Here is a 19294-nt window from a genome sequence, read left to right on the forward strand (position 1 = left end):
AATGCCGTGTTCAGGGATGTCAAACTCATTTGTTATGAGGGCTGAATCTGACATAACTGAGACCCTGTAGGGCCAGGCCATGTGTGTACATATTTAAGATTAGGAAGCAGAGAGATAAAACTTTATAAAGGACACAGACAAACACAATTAAAGATCCAACAGAAAGAAAAGAGGCTTGGATCAGTAGCTCTGCTGTGCAATTGAGAGAGCCTGGCAAAGCAAGCTCTGCCAACCCCCCCCTTCCTCCCCAAGGGAGGAGCCTCAGCCAATGGAGAAAATAGAGGTTTTGCTCTGTAGGTTCTGTATGATTGAGCAAGCCTTGCAAAGCAAGCTGTGATGCGGAAGGAAACAAGAAAGAGGAAGAAGGAAGATGACAGCCATTTGCTCGGGGGCCTGATAGGAGCCCTCCGGGGGCCTGATTCACCCCCCTCCCCCCAGACCGCATGTTTGATATCCCTGGTCTTGTTGGTCTCTAAGGTGCTGTTGGACTGGGGTCTATGTCTTCCATTCCAGACCAACACATCTATCCTCTGACGAAAACAAGACTGTCCCCTTCTATAGGTTTTTACTTTTCATCATCCTTTCCTCCATTCTTGGCCAAGGATTCATTGAAACATGGCCTTTGGGAGTAGAATTATTGCATTTACCGCTGAAAATTAATTTTTCCACCGCTTGGAGTACAACTTGCTGTGGCACACAGAGCATGCAACCTGAGTTAATCAAGTTTTAAATGTCTTAGATGCTGATGCCCAAGGGTGTTCAGAAAAGTAATCTGGGCCATAATTAACATTAGGCATCGTGCCCAAACCCATTTGACAGCAAATGGAATACAAGTTCCAGGGTATGCTTAGAAGGGATATGATGTCATAACCTTACTGATGCTGAGCCAGTCTGAGTCTGGTCAATGTCTGGATGGGAACACATCTGGGAGCCGTAGCTGACCCTTGAGTGCCAAGATGGAAGAAAAGAGAGTTATAAAATTCACTAATGTCAGCTACTGCATGTCACTGAGATGAGTAAAGAAAGACATAATTGAGAAACTATTAGTCAAAGAGAAGTCTGAGGACAAAGATACTTCAATTTCAAAAACAGCCTCTTTCTGAGATAAAGACCAGCTGTTATGCTGCTGTTGTACAAAACTGGAGTGTCATGCAAAGAATATCACTTGTACGCTAAAGAGATTCCGGATCATTTCACTCAGGCAGAAACCATGGCATAAGTAGCACAACATTTAATCTGGCCCTGAATTTTGAAAACTGATCAAAACTGATACAAGGGATTATTTTTATTCAATCAATCAATCTGTTTAATATGGTCAGAGACCCATCAAGCAGCATAACATAGCACAGCATAACGAAATATGCAGTATGACCAAAAACAAAATATACAATTCAAGGCAGACACAATTGAAAACCTAGGCATACAAATTCCAATGTTCCAATTCTAAGATTTTAGACATTGTTTAGACATTGTTTTTATTATTTAGATCTGGTAATTTCGTACATATGAACATATGAATTTGCCTTATACTTAATCAGACCCTCAGTCTATCAAAGTCAGTATTGTCTAAGACTGGCAGTAGCTCTCCAGGGTCTCAAGCTGAGGTTTTTCACACCTACTTGCCTGGACCCTTTTTAGTTGGCAATGCCGAGGATTGAACCTGGGACCTTCTGCTGACTAAGCAGATGCTCTACCACTGAGCCACCATCCCTCCGTAAAAAGAGTATTATCGGCTATTCCCTCTAGCAGATGTCAATCTCCCGTTTTCCAGTGAAATGCTAGGGTGATTTGCCATACTCATCACATATATCATAACTAGGGCCAGTGAGGCAGAGCAGTTAGAATGTCAGATTGACTGGGGATTCAAAAGCCAGTCCTAACTATGAACCGTCTTAGAGCAACTCTCTTTCTGATTCTACTACATATGGTCATTGTGAGGATAAAATGAGGCGAGGGTAATTACTCCTCACCTCCTTTAGAAGAACTTTTAAAAACATTAACACCAAGAAATGACGTGGTTCTCACACACATTCTCCTCCTCTTATCCTTGTGGCCATTTATTAAAAGCTAATTGGTGAAAAGAAAACCTGCATTCTCAGGGGGGAATAATCCTTTCCTCAGAAAGCCACGTACAGTACACACACAAGGACTGGCTGAGTTTTAAAAGCCAGAACGAGAAGAGGGACCTGGGAAGTAGTTATTGCCAACTATTGTGGTAGAGCGGAGCGAAGGAATTAAAAGAAATTTACCTAAAAATACGTCACCTGAAGGTAAGAATAGCTGCTTACTATTCCTGTATCCTTCGTCCAGGATACTTTGCAAATTCTTTTTATAGTCTCCCTACCTCATAGGGCATTGGTAGGGAAAGGAAAGGTGACATTCCCAGGCACTGTAATTTTAATACTTATTAATTTAATTGTTTGTGGGATTTTATGTTGTAAGCCACCCTGAGCCTGCTTCGGCGGGGAGGGCGGGATATAAATCAAATAAATAAACAAACCATGCTGCAGTAAATGCACAATTATGGGTTGATGGCTAGAAGTTTAATCTTGCTAACCGCAACACAAAAAGATGGCTTCCCATTGACTTTTAGCAATGTATTATAATTATAGGATTGAACGATCCAAATCGCAAACACTTTGAATAATGAATGAGTTGACCCGAAACTGGGGAAGGGGCTTTTCAAGGCCAATGATCGCAGCTGCCACGGCTGGGCACCTGCTGGAGCCTGCCCCTTGACAAATGGACCACTCTTGACTGGAGATGCTAGAGCTCTCTCCCAAGAGGAGGCTGGGTCAATCTACCATTTCCCAATGCAAGAAGTGCCAGGAAGGAATGGAAGAAGCAGAGCACCAGAAAATCTCTCTGCTGCCTTCTCCAAGGGCCCAACCCGATTGGCCAAGAAGGGCCCTCTAATACTGCAGTGATTCTTCTGGCTCTCAAGACCCCCCAACCTTCTTGAGCCTGCATACATTTGGGGGATTTTGAGGACAGTTAGGGGGCCCTGCTGCCATGGTGGGGCATGGCCGGTCACAGGATTATTGCCTTGGGGGAGGGACCAGTCGCAAAATATTTGGAGGTTCTAACCCAAGCAACCTCCAAAAGGCAGCTGTTTTGAGTGGGTGCTTCTTGTGGAGTCAAAGGAGACTCCTCCTGGGATCTTCTGAAGTATCTCCTGCTCTGATGAGATGGAGAAAGCCAGGATCGGCTCTTTGCTTTGGGACGTTGGAAGTAGGTGCCAGGTGCCAACAAATTGGCAGGCACAGTGTTGGGGGTTACTAGGGCCAACCTTGAGAACATTCAATGGAATCAAATCCTAGGCAGCCAAGCAGGGTTTTCCATTGTTCACTAATGCATTATGCTCAAACTATAACAAATAATTATTAGTTTTTAACCCTTTTTTTCCCTGAAGGCCCAGCCCACACATTACTGCACGATCTCAGGCACAGACTGCTTGAGTTATGAAAGCACTAGTTAAACTCCAGGCTCTGAGACCTAGCTGGAATCCCAAGCTTCTTCAAAAGTCCTTCCATAATGATGGCAGGGTGTTTGCATCTCTCAGTCTTTCCGACCTCGAAGCCATTAACCGCTGTGAAAAGGAGATCCCCGAGTACTTTAATTTCGCAAATGATGTTCTGGACAAGTGGTCAAAGATAGAAAAGGTAATTGTTTTCTACCAGCTAAAAACAGCAACTCCCTTGCTTCGGAATAGTGAGTTAATATATTCTCTGAATGGAGAAGCAGTTTTACAAACAGATAGTGATGGGGGATGGATTAAGAATGGAGCCAGAATTATGAGGCGGCTATGCTGAACCATTGCCTGGGGGGACATATTTCTGTCTCAAGGTACGCTTCTCGCCCAGCATCTGCATAGGAAGACAGTCACAGATGCAGCCAACAAACTCACAGAATTTGCCTGGGTTCACTTCAGCCTAAAATAACGTAGCTTAAACTCAACTCAAAGCCTGACTCAAACGTAATGTTCTCTCTCAGGACAGGCTGAGAGAGAGGAAACAACTGGCCCAGGTCAACTGGGAGACCTTCACACACTGAGTGATAGGGTTGCCAAGTCCATTCAAGAAATATCTGGGGACTTTGGGGGTGAGCCAGGAGACTTTGGGGCTGGAGCCAGGAGCAAGGGTGTAACAATTGAACTGCAAAGGGAATTCTGGCTATCACCTTTAAAGAGACTGCACACCTCCTTTTAAATGCCTCTCCTCCATTGGAAATAATGAAGGATAGGAGCACCTTCTTTTGGGGCTCATAGAATTGGATCCCCTGGTCCAATCCTTTTGAAACTCGGAGGGTGTTTTGGGGAGATGCACTGGATGCTATGCTGCAAATCTGGTGCCTCTACCTCAAAACAGAGCCCCCCTTTGAGCTCCAGATAACTGCAGATCAATTCTCCATTATATCCTATGGGAATCTGTTTCCATAGGGAATAATGGAGTGCCCAGCAGACATTCCCCCCCCCCCCGCTTTCTGATGACCCTGAAATGGGGGGAGGGCCTCCAAATAAGGGGATCCCCTGCCTCCACCTGGGGATTAGCAACCCTACTGTTATAAATGGGTTCCCCCTTGAACCTCCAAAAGAAAAACGACGTCAATCCATTTCATAGTTTTTACTGATATCAGTAGGAGCAGCAAGCACAAAGTACAGAATTAAAGAAAATACATTTATACTACTCCAGCCGCAAGTCCCTCCCTTGTCCTCCCAATTGATAAGAGAACAAGGTTTACAATTCTTTCAGACCGCCTTCTTCACAGCACTACACATTAGCTCCTTGATATGACTCCCACCCTCTAACATACATCTTATGACTATGTAAATGGAGCAATTATCTATGCTGGGCGCATTAGTGAATATTCATGAAGCTATTAAGCATGCCCAGTATCTACCTGTATACCCCATCCTATAACCTTTGTCACATTTCATTCCTCGCTGCCAAAATGGCCTTAAGATGCATCAAAACCCTGTAACACAGAGACTTCACTAAAATATGCAACATCTCTAAGTTTCACTCCTGCTTCTCCGTTGCCTGAAGTTAACCCTCACACATTGGGTTCCACTTCAGCTCAAACATCAAAATAATTTCCCTCACTACTGAGTGAGGATTTGAGCCCTTGTATGTCTCTAAGTCGAATCCAGCCATCGTGGCTCATAGCCGTCAATGGATCTATCCTCCACCAAGCTCATTTTAAGTTGCAGCAAACTTTGAAGCTGATCTCTGTGTTGCAGGAGGGGAACAGGCCTTCTAACCCTGCCTTGTGGTGGATCAACGGGAAAGGGAGTGAAGTGAGATGGAGCTACGAAGAGCTGGGAGCCCTGTCGAGGAAAGCAGCCAACGTCCTCCTGGATCCCTGCGGTCTGCAAAGAGGAGACAGAGCGATCCTCATTCTGCCTCGAGTAGCGGAATGGTGGCTGCTGAATGTGGCATGCATCAGGACAGGTGAAAATGAGGCTGTCTTAACAATGGCAGGAGGAGGAATCTGAACTGGCTCACCTCTTATTTCCTTTCTGTTTGTGTATCATTGTGCAGCCTATTCGTGTGCTGAACTTTTCACAGTCTATTCACACATTTCTTTTTTTTAAAGTACAGCAACCAGAACTGGACACAGTGGCTCAAATCCTGCCTACAATTTTAGCAAACGGAAGGATTTTCATCCATGAAAGCGTGACTTTCCCATCTCCCCCTGTGGCCCCAAATATTCCCCATTGCGGAATATCTGTGGGGGATCACAGGGCTGCTACAGGAGGGGGGAAACTAGCAAAAATCACAGACACACCTGCTTGCACAGGCAGAAATTTTAGGTGGGATTCAGCCCAGATGAGGTCTGACTAGCGTGGACTGGAGTAGAACTACTACGTCTTGTGACTGGCAGACCATGCTTCTATTAAAGAAACCTAAAATCACATTGGCCTTTTTAAAAGCTGCATTGTGCTTTTTGCTCATTGTGCTTTCTAATAAACTGCAATCCCCAAGATCATTTTGAATCACTCAGAGCTGGATTAACAATTAGGCCAAGTAGGCACTGACCTATGGGCCCCCATGCCTTTAGGGGCCCCGAGCCAGCTTTCCCCCCATTCTCCCTCTTCTTGCAGCCCTCCCAGCCTGCACACGCAGCCAGCAACTGTGCCACTCTTTGCCTGACTTGCCTGGTGCAGCTGCTGCTGGCATTGCTGCCAAGTTTGCCCCTCTCTGCCTCTCCCCTGCAGCTTAGTAAAAGGGGCTTTAAGAAGATGGCTGCGGTGGGGGCCGTGGGCAGTGGGGCGAATGCTCAGACTCTGAGATTATTTGCAAGGGCCCCCCCAAGATTTCGACTGCCTGAGAGCCTCCATGGGGTTTGATCCAGCACTGGGATCACTGAGGCCATTGTGGGGAAGTTAGGAGGCAGCTGGGTTGTATCCCTCCAGCATGCCTGAATCCAGCTTAGCTCAGAATCCCCTCCTTGAAGAACCCTTTTATTGAACCTCCATTGCCCTGTGTATTAGCCATGAGTAGGATTAAAAGAAAACATCTAATAAACATCTGGCCCCAAAGGTGATTGTAGCAATTCACTGCCGTTCTAGGGATTGTCTTCATCCCAGGGACACCTCTGCTGACAGCCAAAGACATCCAGTACCGGCTCCAGGCTTCTAAGGCCAAGTGCATTATCACCAATGAGAACTTGGCCCCAGCGGTGGATTCCGTTTCCTCGTCCTGCCCCTTTCTGAGAACAAAGCTGCTGGTCTCTGAAGGCAGGAGGGACGGGTGGCTGAACTTCAAGGAGCTCTTGCAGTGAGTGCCTCAGCAGTGCTGGGAAAGTTGCAATGACTTCCAAAGTACAGTTTGGTAAAGCAAGTTAAACATTCTTCCTCTTTGTAATGATTTGCTGCCTGCCAAAGAGGAACGAGGCAGGCTTTTGCCAATAGCTCGTCTGTGACAGCAACATAAAAAGAACATGACCAATGCCTTTCTAAATATAATAAAAGGTGAGATTCCTCTGTCTCAACTTAGGGCTGCCAAGACCAATTCAAGAAATATCTGGGGACTTTGGGGGTGGAGCCAGGAACAAGGTTGTGAAAAGCATAACTGAACTCCAAAGGGAGTTCTGGCCATCACATTTAAAGGGACTGCACACCTTTTCAATGCCTTCTCTCCACTGGAAATAATGAAGGATAGGGGCACCTTCTTTTGGGGCTCATAGAATTGGACCCCCTGGTCAAATTGTTTTGAAACTTGGAGGGTATTTTGGGGAGAGGCACTGGATGCTATACTAAAAATATGGTGCCTCTACCTCAAAGAACAGCCCCCTCCAGAACCCCAGATACCTGCAGATCAATTTTCCATTATACCCTATAGGAATTGGTCTCCCTAGGAAATAATGGAGTGCCCAGCAGACATTTCCTTCCCCTCCCCTCCCCTCCCCTTTCTGATGACCTTGAAGCAGGGGGAGGGCCTCCAAACAGGGGGATCCCCTGCCCCCACCTGGGGATTGATAAGAAAACAACAAAACACTGTAAATTACATGCTTCAAATAAATGCTTTACATTATTTACTCATTCAGCACTTATTATGGCTAGCATCAAATGCTCTTAACCCAATACTGAAACTGAAAGAGTCCACAGTCCTCAAACAAAGGCTCTATTGCAAACAGGATCCAAACTGGATGCTGTAAACAATAGGTACCAAATCCTGCTTATATTCCTCTTACTGGTAGATGCAGGTGGTACTGTATATCCTTGAGTCAATCCTGAGGTAGCAGTCCTCTATTCAACAGGTGTGGCGACACGAGTCCCAGGTTTAATTTGTGTTTCATTTACCACTTCCACTGGCCGCGTATTCTTGAATCAGGAACCCGTGCTAAGGCAACTGCTCGCATCAACTTGCTTAGTATTTCTTAATTTGCACGACTAGTTCTCTTGAAACCCCTTTCATTGAATTAGGGCAGCCAGTAACAGTTCCTGCCTTCATACTCAGCAGGTGCCGGAGGAAGTACCACTGAGCACCACACTGGGGAACTCATCTATAAAGTGTAATGAATTCATTTTCTTAAAACATCTCCATCCCACTTCCTTCTCTTCCTTTTAGAGTAGCCCCTTCCAGCCACAACTGCATTAAAACAAAAAGTGACGAACCCATGATTATCTACTTCACGAGTGGAACCACGGGGTCTCCCAAGATGGCACAGCACACCCACAGCGGTTACGGGATTGGATGCGCCTTAACTGCAAGGTATGTATTTAGGGCTGCCAAGCTCCTGCCAGGGGTGGGAGATCCCCTGTTTGGGGGGGGACTCCAACCCGCTGACATGGAGCAGGCTGCCAGGGGGATCCCTGCCTCCAAAGAGCCCTGTTGTCCCAGAAGTGACATCATCGCACAAGGCACTTTGTGCCAGGGACACTCTAGGATTCGTGGTAAATCTCTACAGTACATAGAGTTTTTATTTATTTATTACTTTAAATTTCTATCCCGCCCTCTCCTCAAGCGGACTCAGGGCGGCTAACAACATTCATTTTTACCGCAAACCCTAGAGTGTCCCTAGTGCAATCTGCCTTGTGCGGTGACATCACTTCCAGGTGTCATCATCACGCCACATGTGCAAAGTGTGCATGGGAAGAGACCCCCGCCGCAGCGGGAGAGGGACTTGGCAACCCTATTTGTATTGTGCTCCGATTGTGGAGAGCCAGTTTGGTGTAGTGGTTAAGTGTGCAGACTCTTATCTGGGAGAACCGGGTTTGATTCCCCACTCCTCCACTTGCACCTGCTGGAATCAGGGTCAGCCATAGCTCTGGCAGAGGTTGTCCTTGAAAGGGCAGCAGCTGTGAGAGCTCTCTCCAGCCCCACCCACCTCACAGGGTGTTTGTTGTGGGGGAGGAAGGTAAAGGAGATTGTGAGCCGCTCTGAGACTCTTCGGAGTGGAGGGCGGGATATAAATCCAATATCTTCTTCTTCTTCTTCTTCTTCTTCTTCTTCTTCTTCTTCTTCTTCTTCTTCTTCTTCTTCTTCTTCTTCTATTCCTGGCCACCTTCTTTTGGGGCTCATAGCATTGGACCCCCTGGTCCAATTTTTTTGAAACTTTGGGGGTTTTTTGAGAAGAGGCACCAGATGCTATACTGACAATTTGGTTCCTCTACCTCAAAAAACTCCCTCCCTCCAATACCCATTCTCCATTATTTCCTATGGGAACCAGTCTCCATAGGGTATAATGGAGTGCCCAGCAGACATTCCCCTCCCCTGCTTTCTGCAGCAAGGGGGAGGGCCTCCAAACTGGGGGATCCTCTGCCCCCAACTGGGGATTGGCAATCCTACCTGGCACCGGTGGAAGGTAACCTGGAAGGAGCTTTGAAGGCATTTGAGGTGGTGCACGGGCTCATTAAACCCCAACAACATGAAGCCAGACCCAGGGAAAGTGAGTGTGGGGCAGCAGAAGGGAAGCAGGAGACATCTTCAGAGGGGCAGCTGCTATCTCTTGCTGCTTCACACAACTACAATTCCCAGACTTCCCTGGGGGGAGAAGAACCATGACAATGATGCCAATATAAAATAGCAAATAAGTCTGTGGTGTACACTCATATTCTTTCTAAATATCTCTGGACACAGCTAAAGGTGCTGGAGGGGGAATATGGTTTAATCTGAGTCCTGACTCATTCCTTTCTGTATTCCATAGGTACTGGCTGGATTTGAAACCCTCAGATATAATGTGGAATATGTCTGACACAGGCTGGGTCAAGGCTGCCATTGGGAGTGTTTTTGCTCCATGGCTTCGTGGCTCCAGCGTCTTCATACACAACATGCCACAGTTTGATCCAAGAGAGACTCTGAACGTAAGAGGACAAATCAGGTCATATGGCTGGGTTTATTTCTTACACAAATGGGCAGCTAGGCCAAAACAGGGAGAGCTAACCTGAGGACACAATTGACAACTCTATTGAGGCATACTGACTCATCTTTTTCTAAGCAAACTCACTATGTCTTTCTCACCCTCTTCAGACTCTCGTCAAGTATCCAGTAACTACAATGTGCAGCGCTCCGACTGTCTATCGCATGCTGGTACAACAGGATCTTACCAGGTACCTGTCACTCATTTGCTGACACAAGGAACGTGCGAGCTCTGTTCCTCGCCAGTCGTTCAGCCTTGTTGTTGTTTTTCAAAGTGCTCGATTTGTTGATCTACATCTGACCCACAAACTAGTCTGCTCAGTGCTCCCACTTAAAACACAAAATGCAGACGCATCATACTGAATCAGAGCATCGGTCCAGCTACCGCAGTGCGGGATACGTGAATGGCATGTTTATAAGATGGTCTATTATTCAAATATTTCAACAAAATATCTATATTTTCAAAAAACAGCACCAATTATCTGTTGCAATCATCTCTTTCACCACCTCCTCCACTGTGTCCCTGGAGCACTGCGCTCTACTGGTTGAAATCTGCTGGGGATTTCTGGCCCTAAAGCAGTCCAGCTGCCCTTAACAAGGGCCAAGACTTTCTCAGTCCTGACCCCGACCTGGTGGAACTCACTGCCGGAAGACACCAGGGCCCTGCAGGATCTTTTACAATTCCGCAGGGCTTGTAAAGCAGAGCTGTTCCGCCAGGCTTTTGCTTGAGTACAGCGATGGTGGCTGGGCTGGCACCCCCCTCTACTTAAAGGAGGACTGCCTAGAAAGCAGAATTACAGCACAGTATAAAGTATGTTCATTGGGTTGCAACTATTTTAAATGACTGGTTTTATTGATTTTATGTGTATTTCTTGCTGTGCATCGCCTAAAGCCTGGCATTGGCTGGGATGAATCAATTCAATAATAATAATGATGATGATAATGAGTGTGCCATGCAGAGGGAACTATCACAAGGAAGAAAAAATTTTTGATGGTGGGGCAGGAAAACACCCACGCCCACCCACACCCACACCAATCCTATTTCTTTTCTAAACCTTAAGGTACAAGTTCAAGAGTCTAAGCCACTGCGTCACAGGAGGGGAGCCACTCAATCCTGAAGTGTTGATGCAGTGGATAAAACAAACAGGGCTGAATCTCTACGAAGGCTATGGTCAGACTGAAGTGGTAAGCACAGCTGAGTCAAAACCTTTTTAAACATTTCCAGGGAACCAAAGTAGGAAGCAAACCTTTCTGTAGGAGAATCAAGACTGGAGACTCACTTTCTATGTTGGAACCAATAATATAGGAATCAATGTTTGCTTGATGTAGGGTTGTTGAACTCCCAGTTGGTAGCTGGAGATCTCCCGCTATTACATCTGATCTCCAGGGAACAGAGATTAATTCACCTGGAGAAAATGGCTACCTTGGAAGGTGGTCTCTATGGCATTATACCCCATTGAAGCCTAAACCCTACCCTACTCAGGCTCCACCCCCTCCCCAAAATCTTCAAGCATTTCCCAACCCAGAGTTGTTGATTCTAGTTTGGTGCCATTATGGCACTTCCTACAAAGTGATCAGTTTACTCAAGAGAAGAGCTGAACATTAGCTGGGCTCATCACTGGGGGTGTGACAAAGCAACTTCTTTAATAATCTTCCCTCTGAAACGATCACCTTGTCTGTTTGCTTCAGTCATTAAAAAATTCCCTCTGAAAATGGCACAACAGGCATAGGTATAAACAATATTTGGTTCATCTGAATAAACTGGCAGGAAAGGCATCAATGTTTGCTTAAGGTTTGTGATTTGGAATAAGTAGACAGAATGCTAAACCTAAACACATCTGAGGTTTCTGACTTCACAAGAGACTGTGTTGCACTTAAAATTGTTTGGCTTTCACTAGAAGTATGGCTGATATTATAATGCTGAATCTTAGAGGTTACTAGGTATAGCTTTTCTTATCAACTTCACACATGATAATTGTAGGGTCTTGAGAACATCCTCAGCTCTGTCCCTTTGTTTAAGGCTAAGGTCTTTTCACTAGACCCCTTTCCTCTGGCAAAACTGTTATTATCTCCCCTTTAAGATAAATAACCTGGCCTTTGGCGTGTTGAGGGCATTTCAATGCCATTTCAAACCCGTTGCCAAATCCTGATCTTCCAGACAGTCTCCTCACACTGGACATTCAGCTTAAACCACTTTCTTTCTCAGGATGTGTTTTATTTTACACACAGAGTGACTGTTGTTACTTTTGGGAACAGCCTCCCATCAGAGTCTCCAATATTCAAAGCCACACCACACTGGCTCTGAAACAGACTCAGCTTTAGTTGTCAGCTCTCCTTACATGACAGAGACTCTCAAAGTCCATACACTCTCCAAACTCCTTCAGCTTTCTCTCCAGCTGCCTAACTGTCCCTCTCTTTTTGAGAGTTAGCAGAAATCCCCCCAATCAGAGTGAGTTCCATTAGCTGTCAATCATGCCATCTCACTCCTCTCATCCATGCAACATTGTTTCTAAGCGTGCAATCAGTCCTGGTGGTTAGGAGTTCTGTTGCCTCAGGCAGAATCCCACGCCGCCACTCCCTCCCATGGACTCCAGTTGCACGCATGTGGCATGATGACATGCACATGGCATGATGATGTCACCCATAAGTCACTTCAGAGGGAGCTGAGCAGGGGCTGCTGCATTCTTTCTTCACTCTGAACAATCAGAGCTAAGAAAGAACACGGCAGAGTCAGGGTCAGAGTGAGTGGGGACGGGGCGCCTGCCCCCGCCCCCCATCCCTGCAGCGAAGTGGCGCCCTAGGCGGCCACCTGCCTCACGTACTCCTACACGCCAGCTCTGCCTGCAATAGCCTGCTGTCCTTCACAGGGGAGCACTGAAAGCAGGTAGATGACTTCAGCCTCCCTAAAACCACATTCCAGTGTGTGTTGAAGAGGTGTGGGCCTGAGTGGCTCTGCCCTCCCATGAAATGTGCGATCACTGCCTCCATCCCCAGGATCTGCTTTTTAAAAAATCGTCACAGAGACCCAGCTTATGCACATACATGATGTACACACATTAATGCCATGCTCACAGACCATGCATAACCTTCCCCTGTTGATGAAAAACGGATGTCAACAAATAAAAAGGCATCTGCAGAGGGCTGCATTTAAGCCCCATTATGCAAGCCCCCCCCCTCAATGTGGTATATAATCAAGGCCCAGTAACCACCGCAGGCAGAGCTGGTGATTGATTTGGAATATTCACATCCCACCCTTCTAATTTAAACACACACACAGAGAAACACACATGCAAGGCAGTTTGCAAGATAAGAAATAAGATAAGAAAGGGGAGGGACAGTGGCTCAGTGGTAGAGCATCTGCTTGGTAAGCAGAAGGTCCCAGGTTCAATCCCCGGCATCTCCAACTAAAAAGAGTCCAGGCAAGTGGGCGTGAAAAACCTCAGCTTGAGACCCTGGAGAGCTGCTGCCACTCAGGGAAGGGACAGTGGCTCAGTGGTAGAGCATCTGCTTGGTAAGCAGAAGGTCCCAGGTTCAATCCCCAGCATCTCCAACTAAAAAGGGTCCAGTCAAATAGGCATGAAAAACCTCAGCTTGAGACCCTGGAGAGCCACTGCCAGTCTGAGTAGATAATACTGACTTTGGTGGACCCAGGGTCTGATTCAGTAGAAGGTAGCTTCATATGTTCATATAAATAAACCAAGAAAATGAAAACAAACCAAATCAATAGTAAGAATAAACCAAGGTAAGTAGCAGCTGTTGGAATCCATCATGCAGCCAATGTAGATCTAACTTAAAACTTTAAAACCTCAGAGCAGCCACAAAACAAAAATAAAAGCAACAAAATCCACACAAGTCTCAAAGATACAGCTTTTCTTCAATCAAAAAAAGCATGCCTTAACAAATCTCCTGAAGGCCATCGTTTGAGTCCTAAAGGAAGGCCATTCCAGAGCTCAGGGGCAAACACAAAGAAGGCCTTCTCCTGTGTGCTGGCTGGTCTTACCTTCAGCAGATTCAGCAGGTGCAGAATGGTCAGTTCCAGAGGATTTGGGTCAGTCTTTGTCAGCTGCAACAGGATAACACAGGTCCCTTGGGAATCTGTTAACATACATATGAGCAATCAGCCTTTACATATCTCCTAAGAACAGGGTTGCCAATCCCCAAGTGGGTTGAATAACACTAATAGCTGGTGGGAAAAGTCTTAAAAGACCACTTAAATCCTTTACACATCAAACTCTATTATATTCACAGAACACATCCAAAGAGCATATTATGCTTCTCATATTACATACATCATTCATATCACTGCATTTGAAGCATAAATTCTTATCAAAATTCTTAAAGTTACAGTCCCGTGCACTTGCGCTCAGTCTATCCTGCAGTCATCACTCCACACTCTGACTATCCATCACAAAATCCAGTTGCCAGCTTTTCTTCTCTGATGGATGATGTTGTCAGGTAGCACTAGCAGAGTGCAAAGCAGCTGTATTTCCTTCAAAAAATAGGCAGGAACATGAATCCTAGGTTGACTTCCTTCTTCTTGGCTGCAACTAAAATTGGAACTATTGCGAAGATCAAAATTAACATTAACATATAGGACCTTTAAAGCCCTATATGGTCGAGGGCCTACCTATCTACGGGATCACCTTTCTCCATATGTTCCCCAGAGAGGACTGCGTCCAGGGACGCAAAACTTACTATCAATCCCCGGACCAAGGGAGGCTAGACAGCTTTGCACAGCTCTCAGTCACTAATCATAGCACTATAGTTCTCTGATACATACATTACAGCATCGTTGTTACATAGGTACTCAGAACCAGCCACACCTGTTACTCATCATGTGAATCATTCCAATACTTAAATACAATACAAATCTCATACTTTTCTTTACATTGACCGTGCAATTCTCATTGTTAATAAACCACATCTAATCAGCAACATACAACACTTCTGTGAGGCTGTTGTTCTCAAACAAAAACTGATAAATCCAGCGACACATTTAAACCTGATAGGAGTCAAAGTCTGAAACTTGTGTATAATTGTTAAATTATAACGATGACCTTTATAAATATGCAGAACAGTGCATTCTATCTCATCAAAAGTGTGCCTGAATTGCATGCAATGAGCCACAGTTGGGGCTCCCTGCACCCCCATTTTTACGTGCGACCTATGTTTCAAAAAATAAACCCGGATGCTTCTCATACTGGACCCAATGCAGAATTTGTTGCACGGACAGTGGAGGGCATATATGATTTTAGTGGATTCACATGCTGAAATGATTAAATTTCCATGTGTATGCACTAATAGTAAGTTCCTTTAGTTCTAGTGTCTTGTCACATAGAGAACATTTTTTACATCTAAAATGTCCAACTGGTAAAGTAGAAACATTCTTCTTCTCATAATAGTAATCTGATCTAACCAGGATGTCCCGTAAGGTCCTACATTTTTTTCTCGCCTATTGATGGAAATATTGAGCATCCAGGTAGATCTGATATCAGATGCCAATGTTTATGCAAAATAGATCCAATTTGATAAGATTTAGTTGAAAATTGAAAAGCGCATGTAACTGATGCATTTTTCTACTGTGCATCTTTCTTTTGGTCTTTCAAAAGCTCATGTCTGTTCACCTTATTGGCGCTAGATATTGCGCTTTGTAATAAAGACTTGGGATAGCCTCTGAACTCTAGTTGCTGCCTTAACCTCTCCTTGCTATACATAAAAATCTACTTCTTTAGTAGAGTTATGCTTAAGTCTTAAAAACTGACCATATGGAATGTTATTCTTGATATATGGAGGATGAGAAGAATCAAAATGGAGGAGAGAATTTTTATTAAAAACCTTCACCACAAGTCTCATCTATTCCTCTGTATACCCAGGTGTCTAAAAAAATTAATCTTCTGCCTGTCATAACGGAAATCAAACTTTAACATTCTGGTGAAGTCCATTGCTCCGAGTCATAAATTCATCTAACTTATTGGCATCATCAAAAATATAGAAAATGTTATCTATATATTGAAAATAAACCTTAATATGCTCAAAGTAGGGACTGAAAGATTCATCCATTAAGTATTTCATTTCAAAGTGCTCCATGTAGAGATTGGCCACATCCGGAGCACACAGACTTCCCACTGCGGCCCCAGAGGCTGGGACATAAAAATCCTCTTTGAACCTAAAGTAGTTGTGTTCGAACAACAGATCAAAAATCTCTATCAAGAAACAATTGGGCGGATGGGAAGTATCAGGCTGTTTATCTAAAGTCTGCTCAATAACTACTCTTGCTTCTTCTTGAGGTACGTTGGTGTACAATGCCCTTACGTCCATGGTTACTAGGACATTCAGATTCAACTGTCACACCCTCTATCCATTTGACAAAGTGCTTAGTGTCCCTAATGTAAGTTTTTATACACGGGACAGGTGAGGGCAGGGGATCCCCCAGGTTGGAAGCCCTCCCCCTGCTTCAGGGTCATCAGAAAGCAGGGGCGAGGAATGTTTGCTGGGCACTCCACTATTCCCTATGGAGACCAATTCCCATAGGGCATAATGGAGAATTGATCTGTGGGTATCTGGGGGTGGGGCTGTTTTTTGAGGTAGAGGCACAAAATTTGCAGCATAGCATCTGGTATCTCTCCTCAAAACACCCTCCAAGTTTCAAATAGGTTGGACCAGGGGGTCAAATTCTGTGAGCCCCAAAAGAAGGTGCCCCTATCCTTCATTATTTCCAGTGAAGGGAAGCATTTAAAAGGTCTGCGATCCCTTTAAATGTGATGGCCAGAACTCTCTTTGGAGTTCAATTATGCTTGTCACAGCTTTGCTCCTGGCTCCACCCCCCAAATGTCTCCTGGCTCCACCCCCAAAGTCCCCAGATATTTCTTGAATTGGACCTGGGAGCCCTGCCTAAGAAACCGGTGGATGCTCTTTTCCAGGCTAATGACACTGGGGTAAAAGTATTTTTAAAACTTCAGGTGACTTTAAAAAATTTGTTTGCTACAGGGGGTGATATCACTAACTGAGAAAGGAAAGAAAATAAAGCCTGGCTCCATGGGCAAACCAGTTGCACCATATGATGTTCAGGTAAGACAAGAGCGCGCTTGTCAGTCAGATGTGGAAAACAAGGATCAGTAATGGCATCTGAATATGTGAATTCAACGGATGGTGGGAGGTTTTGTTTCTCAGTCAAACATAAAAGTGGCCTCCATCTTTGCCATTTTCTAGATCATAGATGAAAACTGCAATATTCTACCTGATGGGGTGGAAGGAGATATTGCCATCAGAATTCAGGACAAGAGGCCATTTTGTTTTTTCACTGGCTATGTGGTAAGCAATGTCTATATAGTGCTTTCCCCCTCTTCATCATTTCTGTATGAAAATGCTCCACACAAATGATGTCACAACAGCAGGTAAATCTATACACTACAGGTAGAGAGGACTATACAGATGCCTTTTTCAATGGCAGCCCCATGACATATATTAACACAGAGATCTGCTCTCGCTAGGGTTGCCAATCCCCAGGTAGGGGCAGGGGATCCCCTGGTTTGGAGGTCCTCCCCCTGCTTCAGGGTTATCAGAAAGCAGGGAGGGGGAGGCAAATGTCTGCTGGGCACTCCATTATAACCTGTAGAGACCAGTTTCTATAGAGTATAATGGAGAATTGATCTGTGGGTATCTGGGGCTCCAGGGGGGCTGTTCCTTTGAGAAAGAGGAACCACATTTTACGCATAGCATTCAGTGCCTTTCCTCAAAACACCCTTCAAGTTTCAAAAAGATTGGACCAGGGGACCAGGGGTCAGAGAGCCAGTTTGGTGTAGTGGTTAAGTGTGCAGACTCTTATCTGGGAGAACCGGGTTTGATTCCCCACTCCTCCACTTGCACCTGCTGGCATGGCCTTGGGTCAGCCATAGCTCTGGCAGAGGTTGTCCTTGAAAGGGCAGCTGCTCTGAGGGCCCTCTTCAGCCCCACCCACCTCACAGGGTGTCTGTTGTGGGGGAGGAAGGGAAAGGAGATTGTGAGCTGCTCTGAGACTCTTAAGTGGAAGGCAGAATATAAATACAATGTCGTCTTCTTCCAATGTCTTCTTCAATGACCCCAGAAGCAGGTACCCCTATCCTTCATGATTGCCAAATGGAGGGAAGACATTTAAAAGGTGTGCGGTCCCTTTAAATGTGATGGCCAGAACTCTCTTCGGAGTTCGATTGTGCTTGTGACACCCTTGCCCCTAGCTCCACCCCTAAAGTCTCCTGGTTCCACCCACCCCCCCAAGTCCCCAGATATTTCTTGAGTTGGACTTGGCAACCCTAGCTCTCATCCAGAATCAAGACTGAGAGCCCAAGAGATTCTTGAGCGATAAAAGGGAAGCTGCATTGCTTTTCAGGACTTTAAAAGAAATCAAACAGCAAAAGGGCAAACTTTACAATATTATCTGAGGGGTGTTTTCCTCACCTAACTCTTGTCCAAACCCTGGAACAAATGTTTTGCTGGCCCATCCGCCATTGACTGGAATGAGTAGCAAAGATGGTGTGAGCAGGGAAGCAGTGAACAAAACCCCTAACGCAACTTTTAAAATAAATGGAAGGCAAGCTATTTTTAAAAGATAATCATGTTCAAAATGGTTTATTCTTCTTAGAGGCAAAGCAGACCACGTCTACCTCTCTAGAATGTGAGCTGCATGAAGCCCCCAATTTGGATTGGGACCACAGTGCAGGAAAAGAATGGGTTGCCAATTTTTTCCCCAACCTAAAACTAACTGCTATTTGCTCTGTTGAGGGAAACAAACAGGTAACATTCAGAGAGCCTATTTGGTTCCACAGTGGAACAAATAATATCTCGGGAAGGGTGCTCCTTGAAGTCAAGAAAATGGGAATTCCTGGGGCTCTTGCCACATTTTTTTGTCTGGTTTGGTCTTGAGCCTACAGCCACGGATGAAAAATTTCAGCTTTGCTCAGACTTCTTTTCTAAAATTTACATTGCAAGGATAATCCAAAGAAAACTGCCTCAGCCTTTCGTGGGAATTTCTATATCACTGGAGACAGAGGGTGGATGGATGAAGATGGATATCTGTGGTTTGTTGCACGAGCTGACGACGTCATCATCTCCTCAGGGTTTGTACATTTCAGAGCAACCCCCCCCCCCCCCAAATTTATTCCCCTGTAGAACCAGCTCAATCTAGTCAGGCTGATATAGTATAGTAAGGTCTCTGCTGCATTTTGGCAATGCACCTTATTTGGGACTGCCCTTAAAAACAACCAAGAAACTTCAATTGGTCCAAAGTGTGCAGCTGTCTTTTTACTGGGATGAGCCAATTTAAACATGTCTCACCTGTTCTGGAGCTTTTTGTTTCCAAGATCAGTTAAAGGTGCTTGTTCTTACCTGTCATGGCTTGGGCCTTCATTTTTTTTTTTTTTTGGCTGTTAAGGCACAGCTGACTTATGGTAACCCCA

General features: G+C 45.2%; 1 protein-coding gene and 1 long non-coding RNA gene across 2 annotated transcripts in view; one reads left to right on the plus strand and one right to left on the minus strand.

The window, feature by feature from the left end:
- LOC132588514 (uncharacterized) overlaps positions 1-19294 on the minus strand; it is a 125388-nt gene that overhangs the window by 100724 nt on the left and 5370 nt on the right. Inside the window, exon 3 of the long non-coding RNA XR_009556508.1 lies at positions 13864-13958. This is a non-coding gene — a long non-coding RNA (uncharacterized LOC132588514). The remainder of the gene's footprint in view (positions 1-13863; positions 13959-19294) is intronic.
- LOC132588510 (acyl-coenzyme A synthetase ACSM4, mitochondrial-like) overlaps positions 1-19294 on the plus strand; it is a 110250-nt gene that overhangs the window by 41735 nt on the left and 49221 nt on the right. The window contains exons 1-10 of the mRNA XM_060260918.1: positions 3462-3662; positions 5240-5450; positions 6572-6779; positions 8073-8216; positions 9652-9808; positions 9975-10054; positions 10925-11048; positions 16851-16931; positions 17073-17174; positions 18828-18955. Of these exons, the coding sequence (XP_060116901.1) occupies positions 3462-3662; positions 5240-5450; positions 6572-6779; positions 8073-8216; positions 9652-9808; positions 9975-10054; positions 10925-11048; positions 16851-16931; positions 17073-17174; positions 18828-18955 (1436 nt within the window). Of the gene's footprint in view, positions 3663-5239; positions 5451-6571; positions 6780-8072; positions 8217-9651; positions 9809-9974; positions 10055-10924; positions 11049-16850; positions 16932-17072; positions 17175-18827; positions 18956-19294 lie in introns of the transcript that reaches the window.

Source organism: Heteronotia binoei, chromosome 20, assembly GCF_032191835.1.
Source record: "Heteronotia binoei isolate CCM8104 ecotype False Entrance Well chromosome 20, APGP_CSIRO_Hbin_v1, whole genome shotgun sequence".
NCBI lineage: Eukaryota > Metazoa > Chordata > Lepidosauria > Squamata > Gekkonidae > Heteronotia > Heteronotia binoei.